This window comes from Cuculus canorus, chromosome 25, assembly GCF_017976375.1.
Source record: "Cuculus canorus isolate bCucCan1 chromosome 25, bCucCan1.pri, whole genome shotgun sequence".
In the NCBI taxonomy this organism is placed as follows: domain Eukaryota; kingdom Metazoa; phylum Chordata; class Aves; order Cuculiformes; family Cuculidae; genus Cuculus; species Cuculus canorus.
The window spans coordinates 285,021-307,333 of record NC_071425.1 but is presented as its reverse complement, the minus strand read 5'-3'; the positions used below and the strand labels follow the sequence as shown (position 1 = coordinate 307,333).

Here is a 22,313-nt window from a genome sequence, read left to right as displayed (position 1 = left end):
GTGCTGGGTGGGCCGTGCTGCTGTGCGGTGTCCAGCTCCCAGCCCACGGCTGGGTGCCAAATTCCTCCACCCCCGCAGGAAGCCGTTGGCGTGCTCGGCGCTTGCTCTGCACCAGGGCCAGGCCTGGCCAGGGGGATGCAGGGTGAGAAAGGGCTGGAGGAGAGAAACCAGGTCAGCCCCGAGCCGCCAGCGTCACCCTGGCAGGCTGCAGCTGCTCCTTCGAGGAAGCCGGCGAGGATCCGGCCCCTGTGACGTCCCCTCCGGCGCGCCTGGCTGCCGCTCACTCGCTCGAGGAACCATCCTGGCCCCACCACCGCAGCTGTGGGGTGAGCCCGACATGGGGGCAGGGAGAGCCTGAGGATGAGGAGGGGGCTTCGAGGAGAGGCACTCACTGCAGGACTGGCTTGGTCATCGCTGGCCCAGGAGCCTCAAGGCTGTGGTGGAGGAAGCAGAAAGGTTTGTCTGACGCGATGCCTGTGGCGTCTCTGGGTGATGCTCCCATCACCAGGTACCTCGCACATCCCTAGGCAATGCTGCCACTCCCAAGTGCAGCCCCCATCCCCGAGCAATGCTCCCACATCCAAATTGTCCTCCCAGCCCCAGGTAACGCCCCAGTCCCTGGGTACTTCTCCTATCCCCAGGTGATGCTCCTCCTGACCCACCCTCCCAGCCTGGGTACCGCTCCCATCCCTCAAACCACTCTCACCTCCAACTGCTGCTTCCATCCCTGGGTGTGAATCCCACTTCCATCCCTGCCCCGTAAATGCACCTCCTGCCCCCCAAGCCATTTCCCCACAGTGTGAATCCTTTCTCCCGCGCTCCCTCCTCACCTCCTCCCGGCTGCTTTTCAAACACAAACACTGCTCGGTGGAAAATGTGACCCCGTTGTAAAGCTGCCGATAACTCGAGGCCGGGCTGGGGCCAACTGGAACAGCACGGGCTTGGCTGCAGCCCCGGCTGAGCCCGCAGCAGACAGGGGAACTGGGGGACCCAGCAGGGGGGCCAGCTCGGGAGTCCCTCCCGCCTCCTGCATCCCTCCTGTGCCTGGCCTGATCCTGCACACAGCCACAGCCACAGCTGCGTCCCCATGGGGATGGACACAAGAGAAGTAAGCTGTCGCAGGGACACGTGGCACCAGGGAGACACTGGGACCCTTCTTGGCCCATGTCTACACTGCAGTGGGATGGAGAAGACCAGGGATAGTGCTGGATGAGCAGGACAAAAATGCCGGGGGATGGTGGCTGGATGGATGGGATGAAGATGCCTGGGATGGTGGCATGTGGGCAGGACACAGATGCCCAGGGACGATGCTGGATGAAGATGCCTGTGGACGGTGACCACTGGGAAAGATAAAGATGCCTAGAATGGTGGCTGGCCACAATAGACATGCCCAGGGACAGCGGCATACAGGCAGGACTGAGATGTCATGGATGGCACCCACAGGTAAGGATGGAGATGCCCAGGGACAGTGGCTGGATGGACAGAATGGAGATGTCCTGGGATGGTGGCACATGGGCAATGTGGAGATACCCTGAGATGATCCTGGCTGGCAAGAACGGAGATGCCGAGGGTGGGCGGGAGGCCGATGCCCTGTCCCTGTCGGATGGGCAGCCAGAGGTGTGTGGGCTGGGAGCAGCAGTGGTCGGAGGAGCCCGTTTGTTTCTCATTAGTGGCTCTTGGCAGGAGCTGTGGAAAAAATAGCTTCAAACAGCAGAGCTGAAAGGGAAAAGGCTGGGCCGAGGGAGGGGAGAGGGGCCGCGGTGGGGAAGGGGGCACAGGGCCAGCGGGGATGGGGTCGGGGTGATGGCAGCCTGGACAGGGTGCAGGGGAGGGGACAGACACATGCACAGTCCCCTCTGCAACGTCCCTGTCCTGGGAAGTAGACGAGTTGGTTGTGGGGAGCTCATGCACGTCGCTCTTGTGCAAGCCTGGGTGTATTAGGGCACACTTGTGCACGCTTGTGTGCGCAGAGCGGGTGAGCACAGCATCTGTGCCCCCCTGGTAGCATGAGCAGCCCCAGGGGAGAAACAGGGACCACACTTGGGTGCATCCGTGTGCACGGTAACATCTCAGCCCCTCAGCCCACTGGGGAAACTGAGGCACGGCAGTGTGCCACCACTGGCTACTGCAAGCAGGGACGCGGCTGTGCCCATCAGGAAGCTCCCACCACAGCCGGTTTTCATGTTTTTGGGGCGCCCTCGGCAGAGCTGCTTACGCAACCCCATGTCTACCAGTGCTGGCAGCGCCGCCAACTCAACCAAAAGCAAGCAGGGGGAGTGTAGGAGGCATTCGTGGAGCCCAGAGCCCACCCGGCTCCCCCTGCCTCATGCCTCTGCAGGGATGTGATGGGGACAGGGGTCTGTCCCCCCTGGCATGGCCGTGCCAGGACAGCACCACTGCCCGGCTGCCCATGCCTCCCCTCCACCCTGGGCTGGGAAGCGGGCAGCGGACAGACAGGGTCACCTGGGGACAGCAGCCGGGACAGCGCTGGTCCCTGTGCCAGGGCAGGGCTGTGCCCGCCGGAACCGGTGGCACCAGGGCAGCCTTGGCAGCGGGCACAGGGCTGGCATCCCATTACCCGCAGGCATGGGGAGATCCTGATGGGGCCAGGGGAAGCACCGTGTGCTGGGATATGTGTGTACACATGTGTTGCAAGCATGTGTGTGTGTGCATGCATGTGTGCATGCGTTTGTGTGTGTGTGCATCCCCCATTCCAGTGCCCGCGTGTCCAGCTGGGTTTGGCCGCCGGCACCCACCTGCCTTCATGGCTATTTCTGGCTCCAGCCTGGGTTTAATTCTACCCTGCCTGTAGCTGCTGTGTAATTACAAGCTCCAAAAAAGCCCCGGACACCCTCTCATCCTCAGGGTGGGTGCACAACCAGCACCCTGACCCCAGGGTGGGCACAGGGTGCCAGCACCCGTGGCCCTGGGGGCTGAGGAACCCCCACAGCAGAGACCTGGCAAACTCAGTGCAGCTGGGAGTGCTGGAGGTGGGGGGGCTCTTGCCTGGCTCAGGGGGCTCTGCCTGACCAAGAGGCTGATTTTGTGGGTCCCTGATGTTGAACCCACCAGGGGCACTGGAGGACGCGTGGCGACAAATCCTTTGTTAAGCCCTTGAGCCAATTACACCGCTGGAGCTGCCCTGTGGCCCGTGGCGCAGCCCCCGTGCCCGGGGCAGCCGTAAACCCCTTAGAGGGATGATCCTGCTTATGGCAGTGCCTCGGTGCCCACGGCCCCACCACCCCGGTCCCCAGGTTGCTGAGCCCCCATCTCCCCCAGCATCCCACTCTGTCCCCCTGTCACTCTCCAGTGTCCCACACACACCACCTCCCCACCTGCCCTTGGGCAACTCACCCTCATCCTGCTCGCCGCCCACCACTGCCGCGCTGGGGACACGGTGTGGGGCAGCCCCATGGGCACAGTCCCGGCTCGGGGCTCAGGGCGCTGATCGGCTTTGGGGAGCTTACGGCTCTGTGGCTCTTCACACCTGCAGCGATCCCGATCCTCTGGCCTCGCCGATGGCTCCTCGCCCCCCTCTCGGCGTGGGGGCATGGTTCTGCCACGGCAGCAGGGCACGGCCAAAGGGTGTGCAAGGCCAGGCATCCCCTGTGCCACCCTGGGCGTCCCCTGCGCATCCCTTGTGCCACCTCGTGCACCTGTGAGCCCCCCAGCATCCTCCCCAACTCCAGCCCTCCCCAAGTGCCCCCTCTGTCCCCACACCAGACAGAGCCAAAACCAACACGAGGGCACCCTAAACCCCCTCCCCACACAAAGCCAAGGCTCAGCAACGGCTGCTCCCAAGACCCCCTAGATGGGGCACGGGGCTGGATCCAGGGGGAGTTGGGATGGTGAGAGGAGTCTGGGGGCCACGAAGGACCAGGGAAACACCAGCGCCGAGCAGGGAGCAGCTGCCGTCAGCTCAGCCCCGTGGGTCAGGGCAACAGTGGCACTGGGGACACAGGGATATGGAGAAGAGGACATACGGATACAGGGAGACAGGGATATGGAGAAGGGGACACAGGGACATGAGGACAGAGCATGGGATGGGGCCGCACTGGTTGCCACATCAGCAGCCACAGGGAAGGGACCCAGCCTGCAGCTGGGAGCCAGATGGGGTGTGGACGAGCAGGGGCTGTGGTCACCCCGGGGTGTCCCCCAGGCTGGGCACATCCGAGGGGGACACAGAGCTGAGCTCGAAGCCCCCGAGCACCCCAAAATGGGCCAAGGAGGGAGGGCTGAGAGGGCTTGAGAAAAGAGGGATGGAAGGAGGAGGGGATGGAGGGAGAGGCAGGAGGAATGCAGTGGCTTGGGGAGATGCAAGAGGGATGCAAGGGGACAGGGAGGGGCACACTGCAGAAAGGAGAGGAGCCAGGGCAGGGGTGCCCCCCCCCCAGCATGGGACCCCTGTTCCTGAGGAGCCCAGGCATCCAGGCTGGCAGCAGGAGACCTTGGGACCTGTGACACCCCCACACCCCGTGCAGCACCGAGCACTAGAGGACAGACAGAGGCACAGGCCAGGACAGAGCCTCCTCCACACCTCGGGAACTCCCATCCCAGTAGGGAGACAATCCAGGGGCGCAGCACCCCACGGCTGTGCCAGCACCCACAGCTCAGTCCCACCACCCAAAGTGGCCCAGCCCACCCCAAATTGCCCCCGCCGGGGTCACTCAGGCCCCCACCCAGGGCAAGGTCTGCCGTGGGGCAGGGACAGGGCAAAGGGCACCTGGGTGCTGGGTGCTGGGGCACCCAGGTCCAAAGTCCGACGGGTGAGGAGCGTGGCGCGGCAGTGCCAGCAGATGCCAGGACGCCCGGGTTTGTTGACGGGGGGGCACAGCGGGGGCGAAGGCCGTGGGAACCCCGCAGTGGGTGCCGTGCCCGGGAAGGGTTCCTGGGATGGCTGATGGGGATGAGGGGCTGGAGGAGGCCCCCTGTGCACTGTGGGTCTGCGGACAGTAAGGGGGGGGTCTATGGGAGGGTCAAGGCACCCCAGGGTGCTGGGGAGGGGTGCCCTGCCAGCCCTCAGCATGTACCTCTCTGTGCCCCCAGGATGATGTTCTTCATCATCATCATCATCCTCATCGCCGTCGTCTTCCTCATGGTGATCTTCCACATCTGCCGCAAGTTGTACCACGACCCCACAACCCCCCCATCCTACAGGGACCCCCAGGGCCCCATGTGCCCCCCGCCGGCCCCAATGCCCGCGCTCCCCAGCCTGCCCGGCGGGACCATCCCTGTGGGGCTGGAGCCCCCCGCCTACAGCGAGGTACGAACCACAGTCAGTGGGCGCTGGGCACCTGGTTGTGGGGTTGGGGTCTATGGCATGGCGGGTGATGGCGTTATTTATAGGGTGGTGGGAGATGGGGCTATGGGGGCTCTGGAGTTCAGGAGTGCTGAGGCCGTGGGGCTCAACAGGGCATGGGGAGACTCGGGGGGCTCATGAGATGCTCCTCCTCGTACCGGGGGGAGCCCACTTCCAGTGTCTTGGGTTCAGCCTTGGGTGGGGGCACCCTCCTCCCTCTGAGGCTCCTGGTTCCCTGGGAGCCAGAGGGGCCCACGTACCCCCCTCCCTGAACCCCACATTCATCCTTAGGTGACAGCGAAGCCCTTCCTCTACCCACCCCCCCAAGGGCCGTGCCCCGAATGCGGCCGTGGGCCTGAGGCTCAGCCCCCCCTCACCACTCAGACTGGCTCGTAGAGGTGACCCCCGCCCGCGGACAGTGCACTGGGGGACACGGATCCAGGAGTCGGGGTGGTCCCTAGGAGGGCCGCCTGCGTCCGTGTCCCCCCTACCCCGACTCTGTACGCTCCCCCTCAACACACAGTATGGGGGGTAATTTCTCTATTTATTGTTTTAAAATTATAAAATAACTCCCTGCTGTTCTGGTTTTGGGGGCTGGGGAGGCTCAAGGGAGCGGGGCACAGGGGGAGAATCTGTCATCCTCCACTGCCGCCTCCAGCTGTGAGTGCACCCTGGCACTGCAGGGGCTCTGTGAGCGTGCGTCAGCTGGCGCCCCAGCCCTGTCCCCATCCCTATCCCTAACCCCATTCTATCCCAGTCCTATGCCCATGCCCATCTCTGTCCCCACCCTCATACCATCTCATCCTCATTCCTGTTGCCATCACCATCCCCAGCCAATCCTCATCCTATCTCATCCCTACCCTTGTTCCCATTCCCATCCCATCTCTACCCTATTTCATCCTCACCCCCATCCCATCAGACCCCGTCCCCGTCTCCTCTCATCCCACCTCAGCTCTATCCTCATCCCATCCCACCCCACTCCACCCTGTCCCCATCCCATCCCCACAAGACATGGGCCTGGGCAAGCGGGACATTGGGGTTTATTGAACCAGGAGCACTCCCTGGCACAGGGCTGTCCCCACAGCCGGTGTCCCCGGCCACTCACGCCGCTTGCCGGACCTGGCGCCGCTTGATCTTCTTCTTGAGGAGCAGCAGGTCCAGGTAGAGCAGGCGGCCCAGGACAGTGGAGGCGCAGATCAGCCCCCCGTGCAGGGCCCCCGCCAGCCCGCAGCTGAACACATCCTGCCCTGCGGATGAGCCAGTGGGACATGGTCAGCACTGGTGGAGACACTGCCACCACCATGGGGGACAGTGCCACCACTGTGGGACATCATCCCCCGCTGCAGGGAGCCCTTGGGAACACCATCTGGAGATGGGCATGGAACAGCAGGACAAGGGCACATAGTGACACGGGTCCCTTACCTGTAAGGTAGAGGTTCTTCACAGGCGTCTCTGCTCTCATGGCAGCCACCACGGCCGGGCTGAAGCGGCCGACGTCGTGCTCAGCCCCGTACATCTCCCCGCGAGGAGCCGCCAGGTAGTGCTGGTTGGTGAGCGGTGATGCCGCCTCCACAAATTCCACCTGCCCGGAAAGGGGCATGGTGGGTGCTCAGGGCACATCGCGGTGTGCAAGGGGCACATGTAGGTTCTTGGGGTACATGGGCGTGCGGGTCGACTCATCCCACTGAGCAGCATGTCCCACCACACCAGGTCTGAGCGTACAGTGCAATGACCCTGGGGGCTGTCGTGTCCTACGGCTTGGCAGGGCACCCTGTCCCTGCTGGGTGCTCTTGGGCTCATCCCCACTGGGCAGCCCATTCCCCCAGGGCACCCAGTCCCCCCTCTGCACTCCATATCCACTCTGTGCACCCCCCACAGGGCACCCCATTCCCACTGGCCATCCCAACCCTGCTTGGGAATCCCCCACCCACAGAGCACCCAGTCCCTGCTGGACACCTCAGACCCACAGGGCAGTGGGACCCCTCATCCATTCCTATTCCCTTGCTCCCCCAGGACACCCCATCCGCGATGCCCACCCTCCTGGCAGGGGACACCGCAGGAACCCTGTCACCTTGTCGTGGAGGTGAGGGAAGCGCTGCAGAGCACGCTCCAGCAGCCGCTGGGCGATGGCCAGCTTGTACTGCTGGTAGTTGGGGCCGCGATGCTTGGCGTGGGTCCCAGCCCACTCCTCAAACCACTCATACCGCGCCATGGTCAGGATGGTCATGCACGACCGGCCTGCAAGGGGTGGGGACAGCTGGTGACACCCCCATCCCGCTGCGGGGCACCCCAGTGCCAGACCTGGACATGGCAGTGGTGCTGGTGCCACCCTGCAATCCTGGGCGGCGATTGAGGAGCCTCTGAGCCCGCAAAGCCAAGCAGATCAGGGCTGTAGAGCTGCCGGGGGAATGGACAATGAGGACTCAGGGGCCCTCCGACTCCCTACCCGGGTGCCGCTGCTCGTAGGTGGGGTCCTTGGCTGCGGGGAAGGTGATGAACATCATGGCCAGGTTTTCGGGGACCTCATCGCGGCTCAGGGTGGTGTAGCGGGTCATCCTGCGGACAGAGCAGGCAGCGCTGGGCACCCACCATGCACCCATCTCACCCACCGTGCACCCATCTCACCCCCAGTGTGCCCCCCAGCCCCGTGCCCTGCGCCCCGCAGTGCCGGGTCCCTCACATGGCATCCAGGTCGTTGTGGGGGTAGATCCAGAAGTTGGTGGCCGGCAGGGCCAGCTCGGCCGCGCTGCCCCGCAGCCCCACGAACACCAGGAAGGAGCCCATGCCATGCCGCACCATGGCCAGGCGGGAGAGGATGCCTGTGGGGATGCAGGGTGGGAGATGATGCCTCGTCCCTGCAGAGGGGACATCAGGGATGCCGGGGACACAGGGGTTCCAGAAGGACACCGAGGGCATCAGAAGATGGGGACACGGGGGACATGAGAACAAATGGATGCTGAAGACACCAGTGATGCCAGGAATGCAGGGATGCTGGGCACAACAGGGACACAGGGATGCTGGGGACATGAGGACGCAGAGATGCTGGGGACATAGGGATGAGGGACATCAGGGTTGTGGGGCTCAGGGACAGCAGGTATGTGGGGCATGGATAGAGACAGGGACACGGGGCCGCAGTACCTGGGTGGCTGCGGAGCTGGGGGGGCAGCAGTTTGCCAAAGGTGTTGAAGATGCCAGCATCGGAGATGACGATGGGGGCTAGGATCTCCACCTCCTCCTCGCTCGGGCCCTTCTGCACCACCACCCCTGGGGGCATGGGGGGTAAGAGGAGCACTGCCACCCTGTCCCCATCATGTCCCCCTGGGGGATCCAGGGCGGGGAGTTCGGCACTCACCCACAGCAGTGCCGGCGGGGGAGACAAGGATGCGGGTGACAGGGGCGCGCACCAGCACGGCCCCCCCTGCACGCTCGATGAGGGGCACAGCATGGAAGGCAACCTCGCTGGCCCCACCACGCGGGTACCAAGCCCCGCGCTGGTAGTGGTGCAGCATCAGCACATTCACCAGGAAACTGGAGTCCCGCGGTGCCGTGCCTGGGGACAGGGACCATGGCAGATGGGCACAGCGGCCTCTGACACAGGGCAGTCCCCATCCCGATGTGGCCTCCCCTATCACGATGCGGCCCTCATCTATCATGATACAGCCCTCCCCTGTCACAACACAGCCTCTCCTATCATGACACAGCCCTCCCCATCACAATCCAGCCCTCCCTGTCCTCATGGTGCTCTCCTCTATCACAACACACCTCTGTTATCACAACGCAAGCCTTCTACCACAACATAGCCCTCCTGTATCACGACACGGACTACAGTATCGCAACACAGCGCTCCCAACCATGATGCAGCCCTCCTCATCACAACAGAGTCCTCCGCTGTCATGACGGAGCCCTCCCCTATCATGACATAACCTCCCATATTGCAGCACCATCCTCCTCCATCACCACGGTGCCCTCACTATCATGACAGCTCCTCCCTAACATGACAACTCCTTCCTTATCACAACCACACTGTCCCTATCACAACACCCCCCTTGTCGCGATGGCCCCTGACCGTAGAAGAGGTAGCTGAGCAGGGCACGCAGGTCACGGTCAGCCGTCAGCTGAGCCACGGCCTCGCTGTGGCTGGTGGCTGCCATGCGGAAGACGGGCGAGATGCGGTAGATGAGGCCAGTGCGGACCAGGAGGGCAGCCAGCCACCGCGGCATCAGCTTCAACACCACCAGCAGCGCCACGTGCCGCGAGGCCATCTGCGTGGGGACCGCCCTGTGTCACCCCAGCCACTGCCATGGCTGCACCGCTGCCGCCTCATGATTGCCGCTACCGCAACCCCAGCACCGCCTGCGCGTCCCCAGCACCCATCCCCACCGTGCCCATCACCCCTGGCCACACCATCCCCATTACTTGTCTCCACCATGACGGTCACATCATCCCCAACATGCTCACTGCTTCTGTCCCAGACCATGACCATCACTCGTGTCCTCATTGTGACCATCACCTGTGTTTTCAACATTCCCACTGGCCCTTCCCACCATGACCGCCGCTCTTGTCCCAAGGTCCATCGGTTTTGTCCCCATAATGACCATCACCTGCTTCACCACCATGTTCACCGCTTCTGTCCCCTTCATTACACTTGTCCCCAACATTCCCGCTCCCCACCATGACCATAATCCATGCTAACGCATCACCCAGCCTCACCAGTGCCACCACCACCATCCCCACGCCCAGGCTGTCCAGCCCCACACACTGGGGACATCCCAGCACCCGCAGGAGGGTGTCCCCAGGACTGTCACCTTGGAAAGCCTCATGAACTCCCTGATGGCCTCCTTCTCGGCTGGGAACTGCTCCTCCAGTGCAGCGGCGAAGGCGGTCTTGCCAGCGCGGAGCTGATAGTGCCGGGGGCCCAGTACCACCTCGTCGTAGGGGTCGGGCAGGCGCTGCCAGCAGAGCTGCCCGTCCGTCAGCTGGTCCAGCGCTACGCGCAGCATGCTGCCCTCGTGCATCTGCCCCACGTAGTGGATGCCTGGGGGCAGGGGGTCAGCGGCTGGGCAGCTGGGGTCTTGCCTGTTCCCACCCCAGACGCGTGTGGGGGCCCCTGGGGTGCAGAGCGGGGCAATTTCGTGTTGAACCTTCGCCTGCTGTGAGTTGCCTCAAGGGGCAGTGGTGTGGGATGAGCTGCAAGCACGCACACTGCATGCATGCACCACACATACACATTGCACACACTGCATGCAACCAGCGTGTGCATCACATGCACACACTGCACGTGTGCTGCATGCAGTGTGTGTGCTGCAAATGCACTGCAGGCTGCATGCACACGCATTGCACACCACAAAAACATGCAATGCAAACAAACAGTGCACTCACTGCAGAAACCGCATGCATACGCTGCCGCTCCTGCCCAGTGTGCACTGAAAACAGGGACAGACACTGCATGTGTGTGCACCAAGTGCATGCGATGCACACGCTGTGTGAGCACACGCAGTGATGGGATGTGCAAACAGAGTATGCCACACGCACAGGGGCTCTGCATGCACACCCTGCAAACACACCCTGCAAGCCCACTGCACAGGGGTGTGCAGAGGCACACAACCAGCCTGCAGACACGCAGCAGCATAGGGGACAGCTGATCCGCATGCATACACTGATCTACACCCGCACACTGCCTGCACACGCTGCCTGCACACGTACCGATGCCCAGGCACAGGTGCTGGGGTCGGGGTAGGGGCAGCCGGGGGGTCCTTACCCACATCGAACTCGATGTCCCGCTCCTGGAAGGTGTGGCAGCACCCGCCGGCCTGGTCATGCTGCTCCAGCACCAGAACCCGTTTGCCCGCCTTGGCCAGGGTGCCAGCCGCCGCCAGGCCCCCCATGCCGCTGCCGATGACCACAGCATCCAGTGCCAGTGGCACCCGGCGCATGCTGAACCCTGCGCACACGAGTGTGCCTGAGCACCCCCACCCTCGGGCGTGCAGGCAGGCAGCACATCTGCAGTGCAATGGGATGGACAGAACACACAGAGCGCAATGGGATGGACAGACAGCACATCAGAGTGCTATGGGACAGACAGACAGACACACAGATGGCCAGCATGAACCCGGCACTCACCCTGCTTCAGGACCTTGTCACGGGCACGCGGCTCTGTCACCAGCGGCCGGGGGGGCTCCAGGGGTGGCCGAGCGAAGGGGTTGCCAGACGGGGCCAGGAGCCGGTGGGCCACCAGCCCCAGTGCCAGTGTGCCCAGGGCCACCAGCAGCAGCAGAGCAGCCCACATGACTGTCACCATGCACAGCACCTAACAGACACCGCACTGTATCGCCCCAGCGCCACGCAGCCCGGGCAGCTGACAGACACGGCGGCTTGGAGACAGAGGGGATTACAGACACGGCACCTCACAGCCACCGCAGCTTTATAGCCACCGCGGCTTAGTGGCACAGGAGCTTACGGCCACCGCACCTTATGGCCATGGCACGCTACAGCCGTGGCACCCTATGGCCACCGCACCCTGCGGCCTTAACACACACACATGCACAGGGCGGAGGGCTGCTTGGTGCAGGTGTGTGCTGGTTAATTGAGTGCTGCACACACACGCACGCATGCACACATGTACCTGTGCAATGCATGCACACTCACCCTTGTGCAAGGAAGAGCACAGACAGGTGTGCAAGCTGCACACACACTGACGCATCCCATGCACACCCACCCCTCTGTGCAAATGCACCTGCACACCCATGCCCCCCGTGCACACACACGTGTTTGCCCTTACCCACTCCCACAGACACAGTTCTCACCCACCCACGCGTACACACCCCCACACGCACACCCGAGCCCCTACACACACACCACCACCACCCCCACCCAAGTAGTGCTGCCTGCAGCTCTGCTGACCCCTCCCGGCAGCACCGAGTAAGGGCCTGAGTGTGCAAGAACACACACGCGCACACACCACCACCCACACACATGCACACACGCACCAACCTCCCCAACAACCAACCACTCCCGTGCACCCACCCCAGACACAGCCATGCGTGCACACACTTGTGCACACCCACCCTCACGCCCAGACCCACGAACACCCCCAGGCACCAAACTGGCACAAACCACCGATTTGCAGCAAAAATCTCAGCAGCGCCTGTGGGAGCGGGGCCGGGCGGGGCGCAGGTGACAGCGGTGATGCTGGTGACCCCAAGTCCCCTTTGTGCCCCAGCCTGGCTGGACCCGGCCACAAGGACCAACCCCACTGCTTTTCTCTCTTTATCTTTAATAAAAGTCACGGCAAAGTACCAAAATGGAGCAATTTCAGGGGGGTTGAGGGGACAGGGCAGGAGAGGGGGCACACACACCCTGATGGCATGGGGCACACACTTGTGCACGCTGCCTTCCCCACATTCCCATCCCTCGGGGTCACCCCACAACAGCCCCTCTGCAGTGCCCCAGAGAGGTCACAGCCCCCCCAGATTAATTAAGGGTTAATTACAGGGCCAAACCCACAAGGGCAGAAGGTCTCAAGGGGTTATTGCTACCTGGGAAGGGGCAATAGGGAGCACAAGGGACAGAGAGGGACCCCCACGCTGGTCAAGGTGAAAGGTAGTCCCTGGTGGGGGGTCAGCCGGGACACCTGGGTCCACGCAGCTCGTGGGGCTCCAGCTGAGTGGGACCCCTCCAGCTCTGGGGGTCCTGACCCACGCGCTGCCCTAAGATGGGGAAACTGAGGCACAGGACCATGAAGGGCCACAGCCACACAGTGCTGGAGGACCCCCCCACTCTCCCTGTCCCCCCTAGCTTGTACCCACCCTGGCAGAGGGGAAACATCCTCTGGGATAGCACGGGGAGGGGGACAGGTTTGGCAGTGAATCAGCTGTGTGGGAGGTGGGCATGGCCTGGAGGGTCTGTCCTCCCCCCCGTACGACCCCACCGGCCGCTTCTCCCTCCCCATAAATCTGGGGCTGGGTAGGACGGGGAGAGTGGCCGGGCTTGGCTGCAGGGGACACCGCAGCGCGAGCACACAGCAGCGCTGAGCACGGCGCACTCATCACAGCAGTGGGGGAATAGGGCAGAGGGCACCACTACCCCCCCACCAGCCATCCAGGCGGGCTGGGGCGGGGGTCCAGGGAGGGGTCAGTAGACCCAGCTGACAGGCACCCACTGAGGCTGGGTGCGCAGGCGCTCCATGGCCTCCCGCAGCCGCCCAAATGTGCGTTCCAGGTCATCATTGGTCAGGCTGAGGTCGAAGTAGTGGCCATAACCGCGCTGGATGCGGCTGCTCTCCTCCACCGTCCGCTTCGCATCAGCCTCCTGCCCCGCACAGACCCCGCCTCAGTTTTCCCATCGCACCCCATGCCTCCCTCGCCCCGGGAAGGGCACCCACCGTCAGCTGTTTGGTGGCCACGCCACTCTCCAGTGCTGCCCGGTTCATGGCCCGCAGCGTCTCAGGCCCTGGGGCTTCGATGAAGACCACATATGGCACAAATTCAGCTGTTCTCAGCACCTTCACTGCCTGGGTGGGACGGGACAGCACTGAGCCCCGGTGTGGGGCAGCCCAGGCCACCCCCTCAGCATATCCCCTACCTGGGGGTTGACGTCCAGGATGCACATCTTGCCAGCCTCCACCACCGCGCGGATGGAGTCAATCTTCGTGCCGTAGAGGTTGCCCTCGTACTCGCCGTGCTCCAGGTACCGCCCCGCCTTGATGTCCACCTCCATCTCCCCCCGTGACACAAAGCGGTACCCGTGCCCGTCCTTCTCGCTCTCCTTGGGCTTCCGTGACGTGTCTGCCCGGGACCACCTGGCTCAGTGCCACCTGCCCCAGGGTCCCACCCTGGTACCCACAGCCCATGGGGACGCTGGCAGGGGACAGGGATGCTTGTGGGGATTGACACTCACGGGGACAGGGATGCCAGGGACAGGGATGCTCGCAGGGGACAGGGATGCTCTCAGGGGACGATGATGCTCATGGGGTCAGCAATGCCCGTGGGGACAGTGATGCTCACAGGGGCAGGGGGACACTCACAAGGGATGGTGGTGCCGTAGCGCGCCTGGTCCGACATGATGAGCTTGTTCTTGAGGCTGCGGCGCCCCACGCCCTGGGCACCAATGAGCACCAGGGTTTTCCGTCGGAAGGGGGGCATGCGGGCCACCTCCTCATAGATCAGCAGCTCGTGGCGGTCAAACTCTGGACGAGGGACAGGGCTGTAACCCGCAATGGGACCCCAAACTGGGCACCCCATGAGGTGCCACCACAAGCCTGCCGTGGGCGCAGCCTGGGGACCATCCCATCCCCCTTTCCTGGGGAACGCCGCCGGGAGACACTCACCGGCGTTCTTCGTGGTCAGGTACATCATCCTCTTCTTCCTCTTCCCACTGAGGCTGCCACAGAGGGCCCCTGCCGAGGGCATGGGCTGGCTGAGCTGGGGAGGGGGACAGGGCCGTGGGAGCTGGGAGCTGCCACACGGGCAGTGCCATGGGCACGGGGACAACCTGGGGACCAGGGACCTGCTATAGGGACAGTGCCACAGGGACGGGGACACCACCATGGAGCAATAGGGACACAGCCATAGGGTGTGGGAATCCCTCGGGGGGTGACGGGCACGGGATGGGTGGGGGCTCCGTACCTGACATGGGGGCCACCTCCGCATCCCGCTTGACGAAGGCTTTGCGCTTCTCCTCCAGCAGCTGGCTGGGCACCAGCCCCGCGCTGCCGCCCTCCACATGGCACGCCTGGCGAACAGTGCCACGGGGGAACCCTCAGCCCCACAGCGACCCCACAGCTCCCAGGGATCTCCTCAGCCCCACAGCAACTCCCCAGCTCCCAGGGATTCCCCCCCACCACCCTGGCCCTAGGGACCCTCCCCAGCTCCCAGTACCCCACAGCTTCCAGACATCCCCCCCCCGGTTCCAGTGCCCCCCAAAAGCTTGCAGGGATCACCTAAGTTTCCAAGAAGCCTCTTCAGATCCAGGGATCCCTCCCTGGATCTAGGGACCCCCCCCCAGCTCCCAGGAACACTCCCGGCTCCTGGAGATCTCCTCCACTGCGTACAACGACACCCACAGTTCCTCCCCCCGGCCCAGGCTCCAGTGCCCCCCCTCCAGCACCCAGGGCTCACCCAAGTTTCCAGGGAGCCTCCTCAGATCCAGGGACCCCCCTAGCTCCCAGGGACCCCCCTGGCCATCCATGGCCCGCAGCTGCCAGGGGGACCCCCCAGGAGGGCGGCCATTCCCCTCCCGCCCCCCTGACCTGCCACCAGTTGGGGTCGTCCTGGTTGACGATCTGCAGGAGGTCACCAGCCATGAAGCGCAGCCCGGCCTCCTTGCAGGGGATGAGGCTGTCCGTGGCCGGGTCGTAGTCGAAGTGGCACTTGACAAAGACCTGGGGGGGGTCAGTGAGGAGGGGGCACTGCCAGACGCCTGGAACCCCCGCTGCACATCACCCAGGAGCTGCCGCCTGTGCCTCAGTTTCCCCAGTGTGCCATGAGGAAACACAGATGCGCCACACGCACACTCACAGAGCCACACACGCGTGTGCACCCTGCTAGGCACTCCCCCCCACCTCATGCCCCCCCGCCGCCCGGCGCAGCCAAGCACGCACAGCACCTGCGCACACACAGGCGGCACTAGCAGCCGCTGCCACACCCCACAGCACACCCACGGCTATGCCCACACAGACCCCCACGGCCACGCACAGGCATACACACGCGCCCAACACCACCACCACTGCCCCCACGATGGCACACATGTGTGCGGAGCGTGCAGGGGCACACATACACACCACCCCACACACGCGTGTGCCTGCAGATGGGAGCCCTGCCCAGCGCTGGCAGCCCTCGGGCACTGTGGGGCCAGACTGCCACAGGGACACGCAGTGCCAGGGGACAAGGACAGCACTGCTTTGTCCCCGCGGAGCCAGGGTGACAGCAGGCGCCTGCACCGGGCTGGCACAGGACAGGGAGGGGGGCACAGGACACCCTTTGCCACCCAGGCACCCAAGTCCTGCAGTGGGGATGCGGACAGGGACGGGATAAGGACGGGAAGGGACAGGGCAGGGCAGGAGTGGTGACAGGGGCAGGGATGGGGACAAAGGCAGGGCATATACTGCAGCACCCACGTGCCCTCGACAGCACCAGGCTCACAGGGCACAGTGGGGACATTGGGGTCCTGCTGGCCGTGGGGCACGTGGGCACAGGGCAAGTCCCTAACAGTGCGCAGGGTCCATGGGGACGGGCGGACAGAGGATACAAGAGGAGATGAGGCACATGGCAAGGGGACAGGGGACACATGAGCACAGGGATGTTGGCAGGGTGGCCTGGGGACAACATGGACATGGGGATACAGAGATGGGGACACAGGGGCAGAGGATGGAGATCCATGGGCAGGGTGCTGGGTGTAGGGGACAGATGTGGGGGGCAGAAAGGGGGCACAGACAGGGCCGGTACCTGCCGGGGCGGGTGGGGCTCCTGGTAGCTGGGCAGGATCTTGAGGACAACGCTGCCGCTGGCGTGGCGCAGGCTCTCCTGCAGCGCCCGCGGGTCACTGCCCACCTCGCGCCCATTCACCTCACGGATGACGTCGCCCACGTGCAGCAGCCCCTGCTGCGCCACCATCCCCCCGTGCAGGATCCGGGCGATCACCAGCTCCCCCCGCTCCACGCGGAACGTCACCCCCTGCACGCACGGAACCCCCTCAGCACCGTGGCACCACAACCATGCCAACACCACAGATCCATATGGCACTCACCCAGCACCCAGCAACCCCCCCAGCACCTCCCGCCACTCCAGTGATGGCCCCAGCACCCGGTAACCCCCCCAGCACCCAGAAACACCCCCAATAAGCAGCAAAACCCAGCACCCAGTAAACCCCCAGCACCTGTGGCGTCCCCAACACCTAGCAATGTCCCCAACTGGTGATGTCCCCAGCACCCAGCAATGCCCCCCACCCAGCGCGATGCCCCCCTGTGCAAGGCTCACCAGGTTCTCACCCGCCGCCTTGCGGATGCCCACCATGCGCACAGCGTCGGGGGGCACGGGCTGGTTGCTGAAGGTGGGGTCCAGCACGGGACTGGGGGGCGGTGTCTCATAGCTCTTGGAGGCCACTGAGTCGTGGGTCTCCAGCAGGGACTGCAAGACACAAGGGCTGTCACGCACGCCTCGCACGCCCTCACGTGCCCCGGCACATGCTGCCACACGCGTGTCCCACCTGGAAGTGGGGCTCACGCAGGATGCGGGCGAGCTCGGCGGCCGCGCCATCCCGCCGCGCCAGGTTCCCAATGTCCCGCAGGATCTCCTGCACCAGCTCTAGGTTGTTGTCCCGCACTGCCTCCAGCTTCGTCTCCTCCAGCCGCTCATGTGCCTGGGGGGGGGGGCGGGGGGGATTAGAGACCCCTGTGCTGCCCTCCAGGTAACACCTTCAGCATCTGCTCCCACCACGGGAGCACACACCCCCACGTGCCCCCATTGTGCCCAGTTCGCTGCCACCCACGGTGGGGGACACAGTGCCACCCCCACGCCACTGTACCTTTGCCAAGGACCTTACGATGGGGCTCTCCATGATGCCACGCAGGAAGATGAGGTCCAGGTCGGCAGCCCCGGGGGTGCTGGGGAGCCCCATTAGGTTGTCCAGAACCTGCTGCATGGCTGGGGGCGCAGGGGACAGGTGGGGAGGATAAGGTCTAACCCTGGCTGCCAGGCACTACAGACCCCTGTGCCTCAGTTTCCCCAACCAAGGAACCTCCCATCTCCACATACAGAGCTTGCCTGCATGCAGACCTGCAGCCCCCGTGGCCTCCCTGTACCCGCACCGCACGCACACCCCCTGCAGCGGGGGCCACGCACAGCCCCCCCAAGAGCCAGTCCCCCAAGAGCCCCCCAGAGGGGGGTTACTGCCCACAGTCACAAGCAGCAGCTGGGAGGGGGGCTGTAATAGCAAATGGGGGTGCAATGCAGGTGGGGGCAATGCAACCAAGCAGAGCAATGCAGCTGAGGAGGGGTGCAGTGCAGCTCCTGGGCGGGGGGGGGTGGAGGGCGACGCAGCTGGAGAAGGGGGGAGGCAGCAGGAAAAGGGGGAAATGCAGCTGGAAAAGGGGGGGCGGCACAGCTGGAGAATGGGGGATGCAGCTGGAGGGGGAGGCGGTGCAGCTGGAAGGCTGCGCTGCAATGGCGAGGATGCTCGCGATGCAGCCGGGGGGGGGGGGGGGAGGGGGCAGCAATGCAGGCTGCCCCCCCATATCGTGAGGGCCACACGACCCGAGGGACCCCCATCTCCATCCCCATCCCCATCCCACCATCTCTCCTCCACCCCCTCCCCGTACCTGGGGGTGGCGGAGCCGCGGGGGGGGCGGGCGGTGGAGCCCCTCGGCCGCTCATCGCTGCGGGCGGAGCCGCCGCCCCCCCCCCAGATCCGGGTACCGCCCCCCCCGCACACGCGCGTGCACGCGCAGCCCCCCGCACAGACCTCCTTGCGCGCGCGAGGCGAATGCAGCCCCCCCGCGCCCCCCCCGGGCACACTCACACGCGCGTGCGTGTCCCGTGCGAGCGAGTCCGTGTGGACGCGGGTGTGCGAGCGGGCGCGGCCTCGGACATCGCGGGCACGCGAACTCGTGCGCGCTCACACGCGTGTGCACGCGCGTCCCGGGCACGTTCACGCTCGCGTGCAAACCCACGGGCACACGGGCTGTGCATCCTCAGCCGCCCACCCCGTGCATCCTCTCCCCCGTGCCCCCCCGTGCAGCCCCCCCACCCCGTACCCCCCTAAGCATCCCCCCCATTGTGCAACCTCTCCGTGCCCCCCGTGCCCCCCCATGCATCCCCCCGTGCATCCCCTCCCCGTGTATCCCCGCCGTGCCTCGCTGTGTGCAGCCCCCTACCCGTGCATCCTCGCCCCCCTGCATCCCCCCCCGCACACTCACCGCGCCCCCCCTTGATCGCAGCAGCAGCTCCCGGTTCGGAGGAATAGGGGGGGTCGGGGGGGGGGGGGGGGGGCGGGTCTGCGCCGTTGCCATGGCAGCAGGGGGGGCGGCGAGCGGCTCCGGCGGGGGGGGGGGGGGGATGCGGATTTAAAGGGCCCGCGCTCCCCCCCATTGCACGCGCACCCTTGCACACGCACCCACGGCCACGTGCACGGGCTGCCCACACACACAGCGACCCCTCCGCACGCACACGCACACAACCCACACACAGACGTGTATAACACCAGCCTTGCGTGTGCCCCTTGCACACGTGTGTGCACACCCCACAGCACCCACCCCACACACAGCCTGGATCACATCATGAGCCACCCCCGCTGTACATACCCACAGCAGCCGGGTTGCACACGCGTGTGCCCTGCATGTGTGCCCAGCCCTAGTTAACTCACCCGTGGTGGAGCTGGGGGCGGCCGCCGGCATCGCTGTGGGCACAGCTGGACATGGGCACAGCTGCACACGCGTGCCTGGCACCAACAGGACGGGGTTGGAGATGGGGATGGCTGCGCAGGCGTGCAGTGCTGGGCACCCACGGGCGCCCACGGGCACAGCTGGACATGCATTGCACACGCGTGTGCGGGTGTGATTGCATTGCAGGCATGTGCGGGGACATACGAGGCCCCCGTGCTCTCCAGCCCCACACTGTGCCCCACAGCGCAGAGGCAACCCAGTGACCCACGCAGCAGGGCACCCATGTGTCCCTAGTACCAGCATCCCAGTATGCCCATTGTCCCCAGTGCCTCCAGTGCTCCCAGTGCCCCCAGCTCCAGTGCTCCCAGTGTCCCCGCAGACACCCTCGTCCCCCTGAGCAGGCAGAGGCAGGAGGTGGCTGCAAGGGGGTTTTATTTTGGGGGCCATCCTGGCCCCAGGGTGACAGCAGCTGCAGGTGCTGCGGGTGCTGCAGGTTCTGTGGGTGCTGCAAGTGCTTCAGGTGTGGTGGGTGCAGCAGGCGCAGCAGGGGTTGTGCCGCCCACGCTCCTCTTCACCCGCTCGGCTGCAATGCCACCCCTGCAAGAAGAAGGATCAGCACACCTGCACACCCAGTGCCCCCCCCGGGCACCCCAACCCCCTGCTCCTCACCCCAGAACTCTCCTGCCTCCACCCAGGACAGCACCCACTGGGGAAACTGAGGCACGGATGCCACCAGGGGTGCTCTCAGCCCCCCAGTTTGGCTGCTGTGCAGACCCCCCTGACTGCCGACTCTTACCTGGGGATCAACACCCCACGGTGCCGAAGGGCTCCTCGCCCAGCGCACGGCTGCCTGACCGCTTCCCGTACCTGCAAGAGGGAGAACGTTACTGGGGGCAGCACCACGCAATGGGTGGCACGGTGCGATGGGGGGGTGGCTGCAGCAAGCAAAGGGAGTAGCAAGGCAGCCGGCTGCAAGGGAGCAGCGGCTGCAACAGGGAACATGCAGGATGCAGGTGGCAACGGGAGCAGGCTGCAGCAGGGAGAGCTCTGCAGCAGGAATTGCATCGCAACAGGGAGAAGTGGCAGCAGTTGAGCAGTCTGCAGGAAGGCAGCGTGGCGCAACAGGGCGCTGCGGTGGGGAGAGCGTGCTACAGTGGGGTGCTGAGGGCAACGGGGAGCCCTTTCCAAGGGGGAGCACATCGCAGTGGGGAGCACAGAGCTACGGGGCAGCGCGTTGCTGCAGGGAGTGTGCTGCAACCAGGGTGCGTTGCAGCGGTGCGGCATGCACAGGGGTTTTGCAGCTGCTCCCGGACACTCACCTCTGCCGTGTGACCACATTCAGATACTGCTGGAGGTCATTGTAGAAGCGGACGAGGTCCTCAACGGGCGCGTCGTCCCCAGGGTAGGTGGGCTGCTCAGGGCTGGCAGTACTGCGGTGCCCAACCAGCAGCACCAACGCACAGGCCAGGAGCAGCAGGGACGGCCAGCGGGGAGCCATGGCTGCACCCCACACCACGGTCTCAGGCTCCATGCCGGGCACCGCGCTGAGGATCACGCCCCACACACATGGGCATGCACACGGACATGCACACTGCCCGGCTGCACACGTGCACAAATGCATGTGCACAAATGCATGCACACATGCAGACACACGTGCACACACACAGGCCACTCGGCACATGCAGGTGCACATGCACACTTCAGAGCGTGCTCAGGTCTGTGAGCACACCAACCTCCAACTCGCAGGGTACACACACACAGAGACACACGCACACATGTCCCCTTGCACGCCCACATGCACCCGGCTCTGCTTTGGGTGTGCGCGCACACACACACACACACATAATCTCCATTCCTGCAGCACACACACGCTGTGTGCACAAGCGTGCACACGCGCGCGCACGCACACACACACACACGTGCTCCCTGCTCCCAGGGTTCACAAAGCTCTGTTCCTGGAGCACACATGTGCGTGCACCACTCTTCACACCCACATGCACACACCCCCCGTGCACATCTCATGCTCACTGGCCTCTGCTCGCCCCCTGCGCCTCCAGCCCAGCCGCTGCCACCCCAAACCCGCAGCATTGTCCCTACTCACCTGCTTCCACGAGTGGTGGCACGGGGACACGGCGAGACGAGGGGACGCTGCTGCCGGCCGCCCGGGTCCTGGGTGACACCGCTGCCACGGCAGTGGGGCCCTTTATATCCCCCTGTTCCCCCGCTGATGTCACCCTGCCACGCAGCACCTGTGTCCAGGTGGCCACGTCGCCGGGGGGGGGGGCACAGGGGCCATCGAGGGGGACAGGGGCCATTTGGGGGGGGCGGAGGGGGGGGGAGGGAGGTGTGACAGGGACACCTGGACCCTCGCATGGCCCTGGTTAATGTTTGACCCTGGGCCGGGGGGGCTCCCGGCGGGGCCCCAGGATGCGGGTGTCCCGGTGTCCATGCCAGAGCATCTCGTCCTGGAGTGAGGGATGGTGGGGACAGAGGGGGGGGCAGCAGGGGAGTGGGGTGCAAGGTGGAGGCTGGAGGCTGGCGGGAGAGGGGGCAGCAGGACAGAGGGACAGACAGAGGGACAGCGAGTGGGACAGGGGGACACTGGCGACACTGTTGGAGCAGACAAGGGATGGAGACGGG

At 65.0% G+C, this 22,313-nt stretch overlaps 4 protein-coding genes across 11 annotated transcripts; 1 reads left to right on the top strand and 3 right to left on the bottom strand.

Annotated features, from left to right (window-relative positions):
- The first annotated feature begins 321 nt into the window (after positions 1-321).
- LOC128854549 (basic proline-rich protein-like) lies at positions 322-5,816 on the top strand. Of its 4 annotated transcripts, none has more exons than XM_054088459.1 (3): positions 322-456; positions 5,047-5,263; positions 5,591-5,816. In XM_054088459.1, exons 2-3 carry the CDS (start codon positions 5,048-5,050, stop codon positions 5,693-5,695), a joined length of 321 nt encoding a protein of 106 aa, XP_053944434.1. In that variant the 5' UTR covers positions 322-456; position 5,047; the 3' UTR covers positions 5,696-5,816. The 4 variants fall into 3 exon arrangements, 3 of the variants coding, with proteins under 3 accessions (XP_053944434.1, XP_053944433.1, XP_053944432.1); XM_054088458.1 differs by lacking the exon at positions 322-456 and adding an exon at positions 1,326-1,443; XR_008453579.1 differs by lacking the exon at positions 322-456 and having other exon boundaries at positions 3,895-5,263.
- A 505-nt stretch (positions 5,817-6,321) lies between these two features.
- Positions 6,322-12,084, bottom strand: LOC104068291 (all-trans-retinol 13,14-reductase). The gene is made up of 11 exons (XM_009571154.2): positions 11,420-12,084; positions 11,058-11,240; positions 10,105-10,334; positions 9,366-9,561; positions 8,652-8,849; positions 8,438-8,563; positions 7,980-8,118; positions 7,746-7,855; positions 7,371-7,537; positions 6,722-6,881; positions 6,322-6,546 (listed from the first exon to the last, which is right to left on the bottom strand). Exons 1-11 carry the CDS (start codon positions 11,595-11,597, stop codon positions 6,401-6,403), a joined length of 1,833 nt encoding a protein of 610 aa, XP_009569449.2. The 5' UTR covers positions 11,598-12,084; the 3' UTR covers positions 6,322-6,400.
- A 185-nt stretch (positions 12,085-12,269) lies between these two features.
- Positions 12,270-19,753, bottom strand: MPP2 (MAGUK p55 scaffold protein 2). 5 transcript variants are annotated; one of them, XM_054088400.1, is made up of 12 exons: positions 19,655-19,753; positions 17,819-17,937; positions 17,501-17,653; positions 17,272-17,421; positions 16,741-16,968; positions 15,546-15,677; positions 14,923-15,028; positions 14,625-14,693; positions 14,322-14,483; positions 13,880-14,082; positions 13,680-13,808; positions 12,270-13,606 (listed from the first exon to the last, which is right to left on the bottom strand). In XM_054088400.1, exons 1-12 carry the CDS (start codon positions 19,683-19,685, stop codon positions 13,430-13,432), a joined length of 1,659 nt encoding a protein of 552 aa, XP_053944375.1. In that variant the 5' UTR covers positions 19,686-19,753; the 3' UTR covers positions 12,270-13,429. The 5 variants fall into 5 exon arrangements, with proteins under 5 accessions (XP_053944375.1, XP_053944377.1, XP_053944378.1 ...); XM_054088402.1 differs by lacking the exon at positions 19,655-19,753 and adding an exon at positions 19,209-19,261 and having other exon boundaries at positions 12,271-13,606; XM_054088403.1 differs by lacking the exon at positions 19,655-19,753 and adding an exon at positions 19,167-19,189 and having other exon boundaries at positions 12,271-13,606.
- A 354-nt stretch (positions 19,754-20,107) lies between these two features.
- On the bottom strand, positions 20,108-21,830 carry LOC128854581 (pancreatic hormone-like). Its single transcript, XM_054088618.1, has 4 exons — positions 21,775-21,830; positions 20,993-21,173; positions 20,470-20,540; positions 20,108-20,270 (listed from the first exon to the last, which is right to left on the bottom strand). The coding sequence occupies exons 2-3, from the start codon at positions 21,169-21,171 to the stop codon at positions 20,477-20,479; spliced, it is 243 nt and encodes an 80-aa protein (XP_053944593.1). The 5' UTR covers positions 21,172-21,173; positions 21,775-21,830; the 3' UTR covers positions 20,108-20,270; positions 20,470-20,476.
- Between the last annotated feature and the right edge of the window lie 483 nt (positions 21,831-22,313).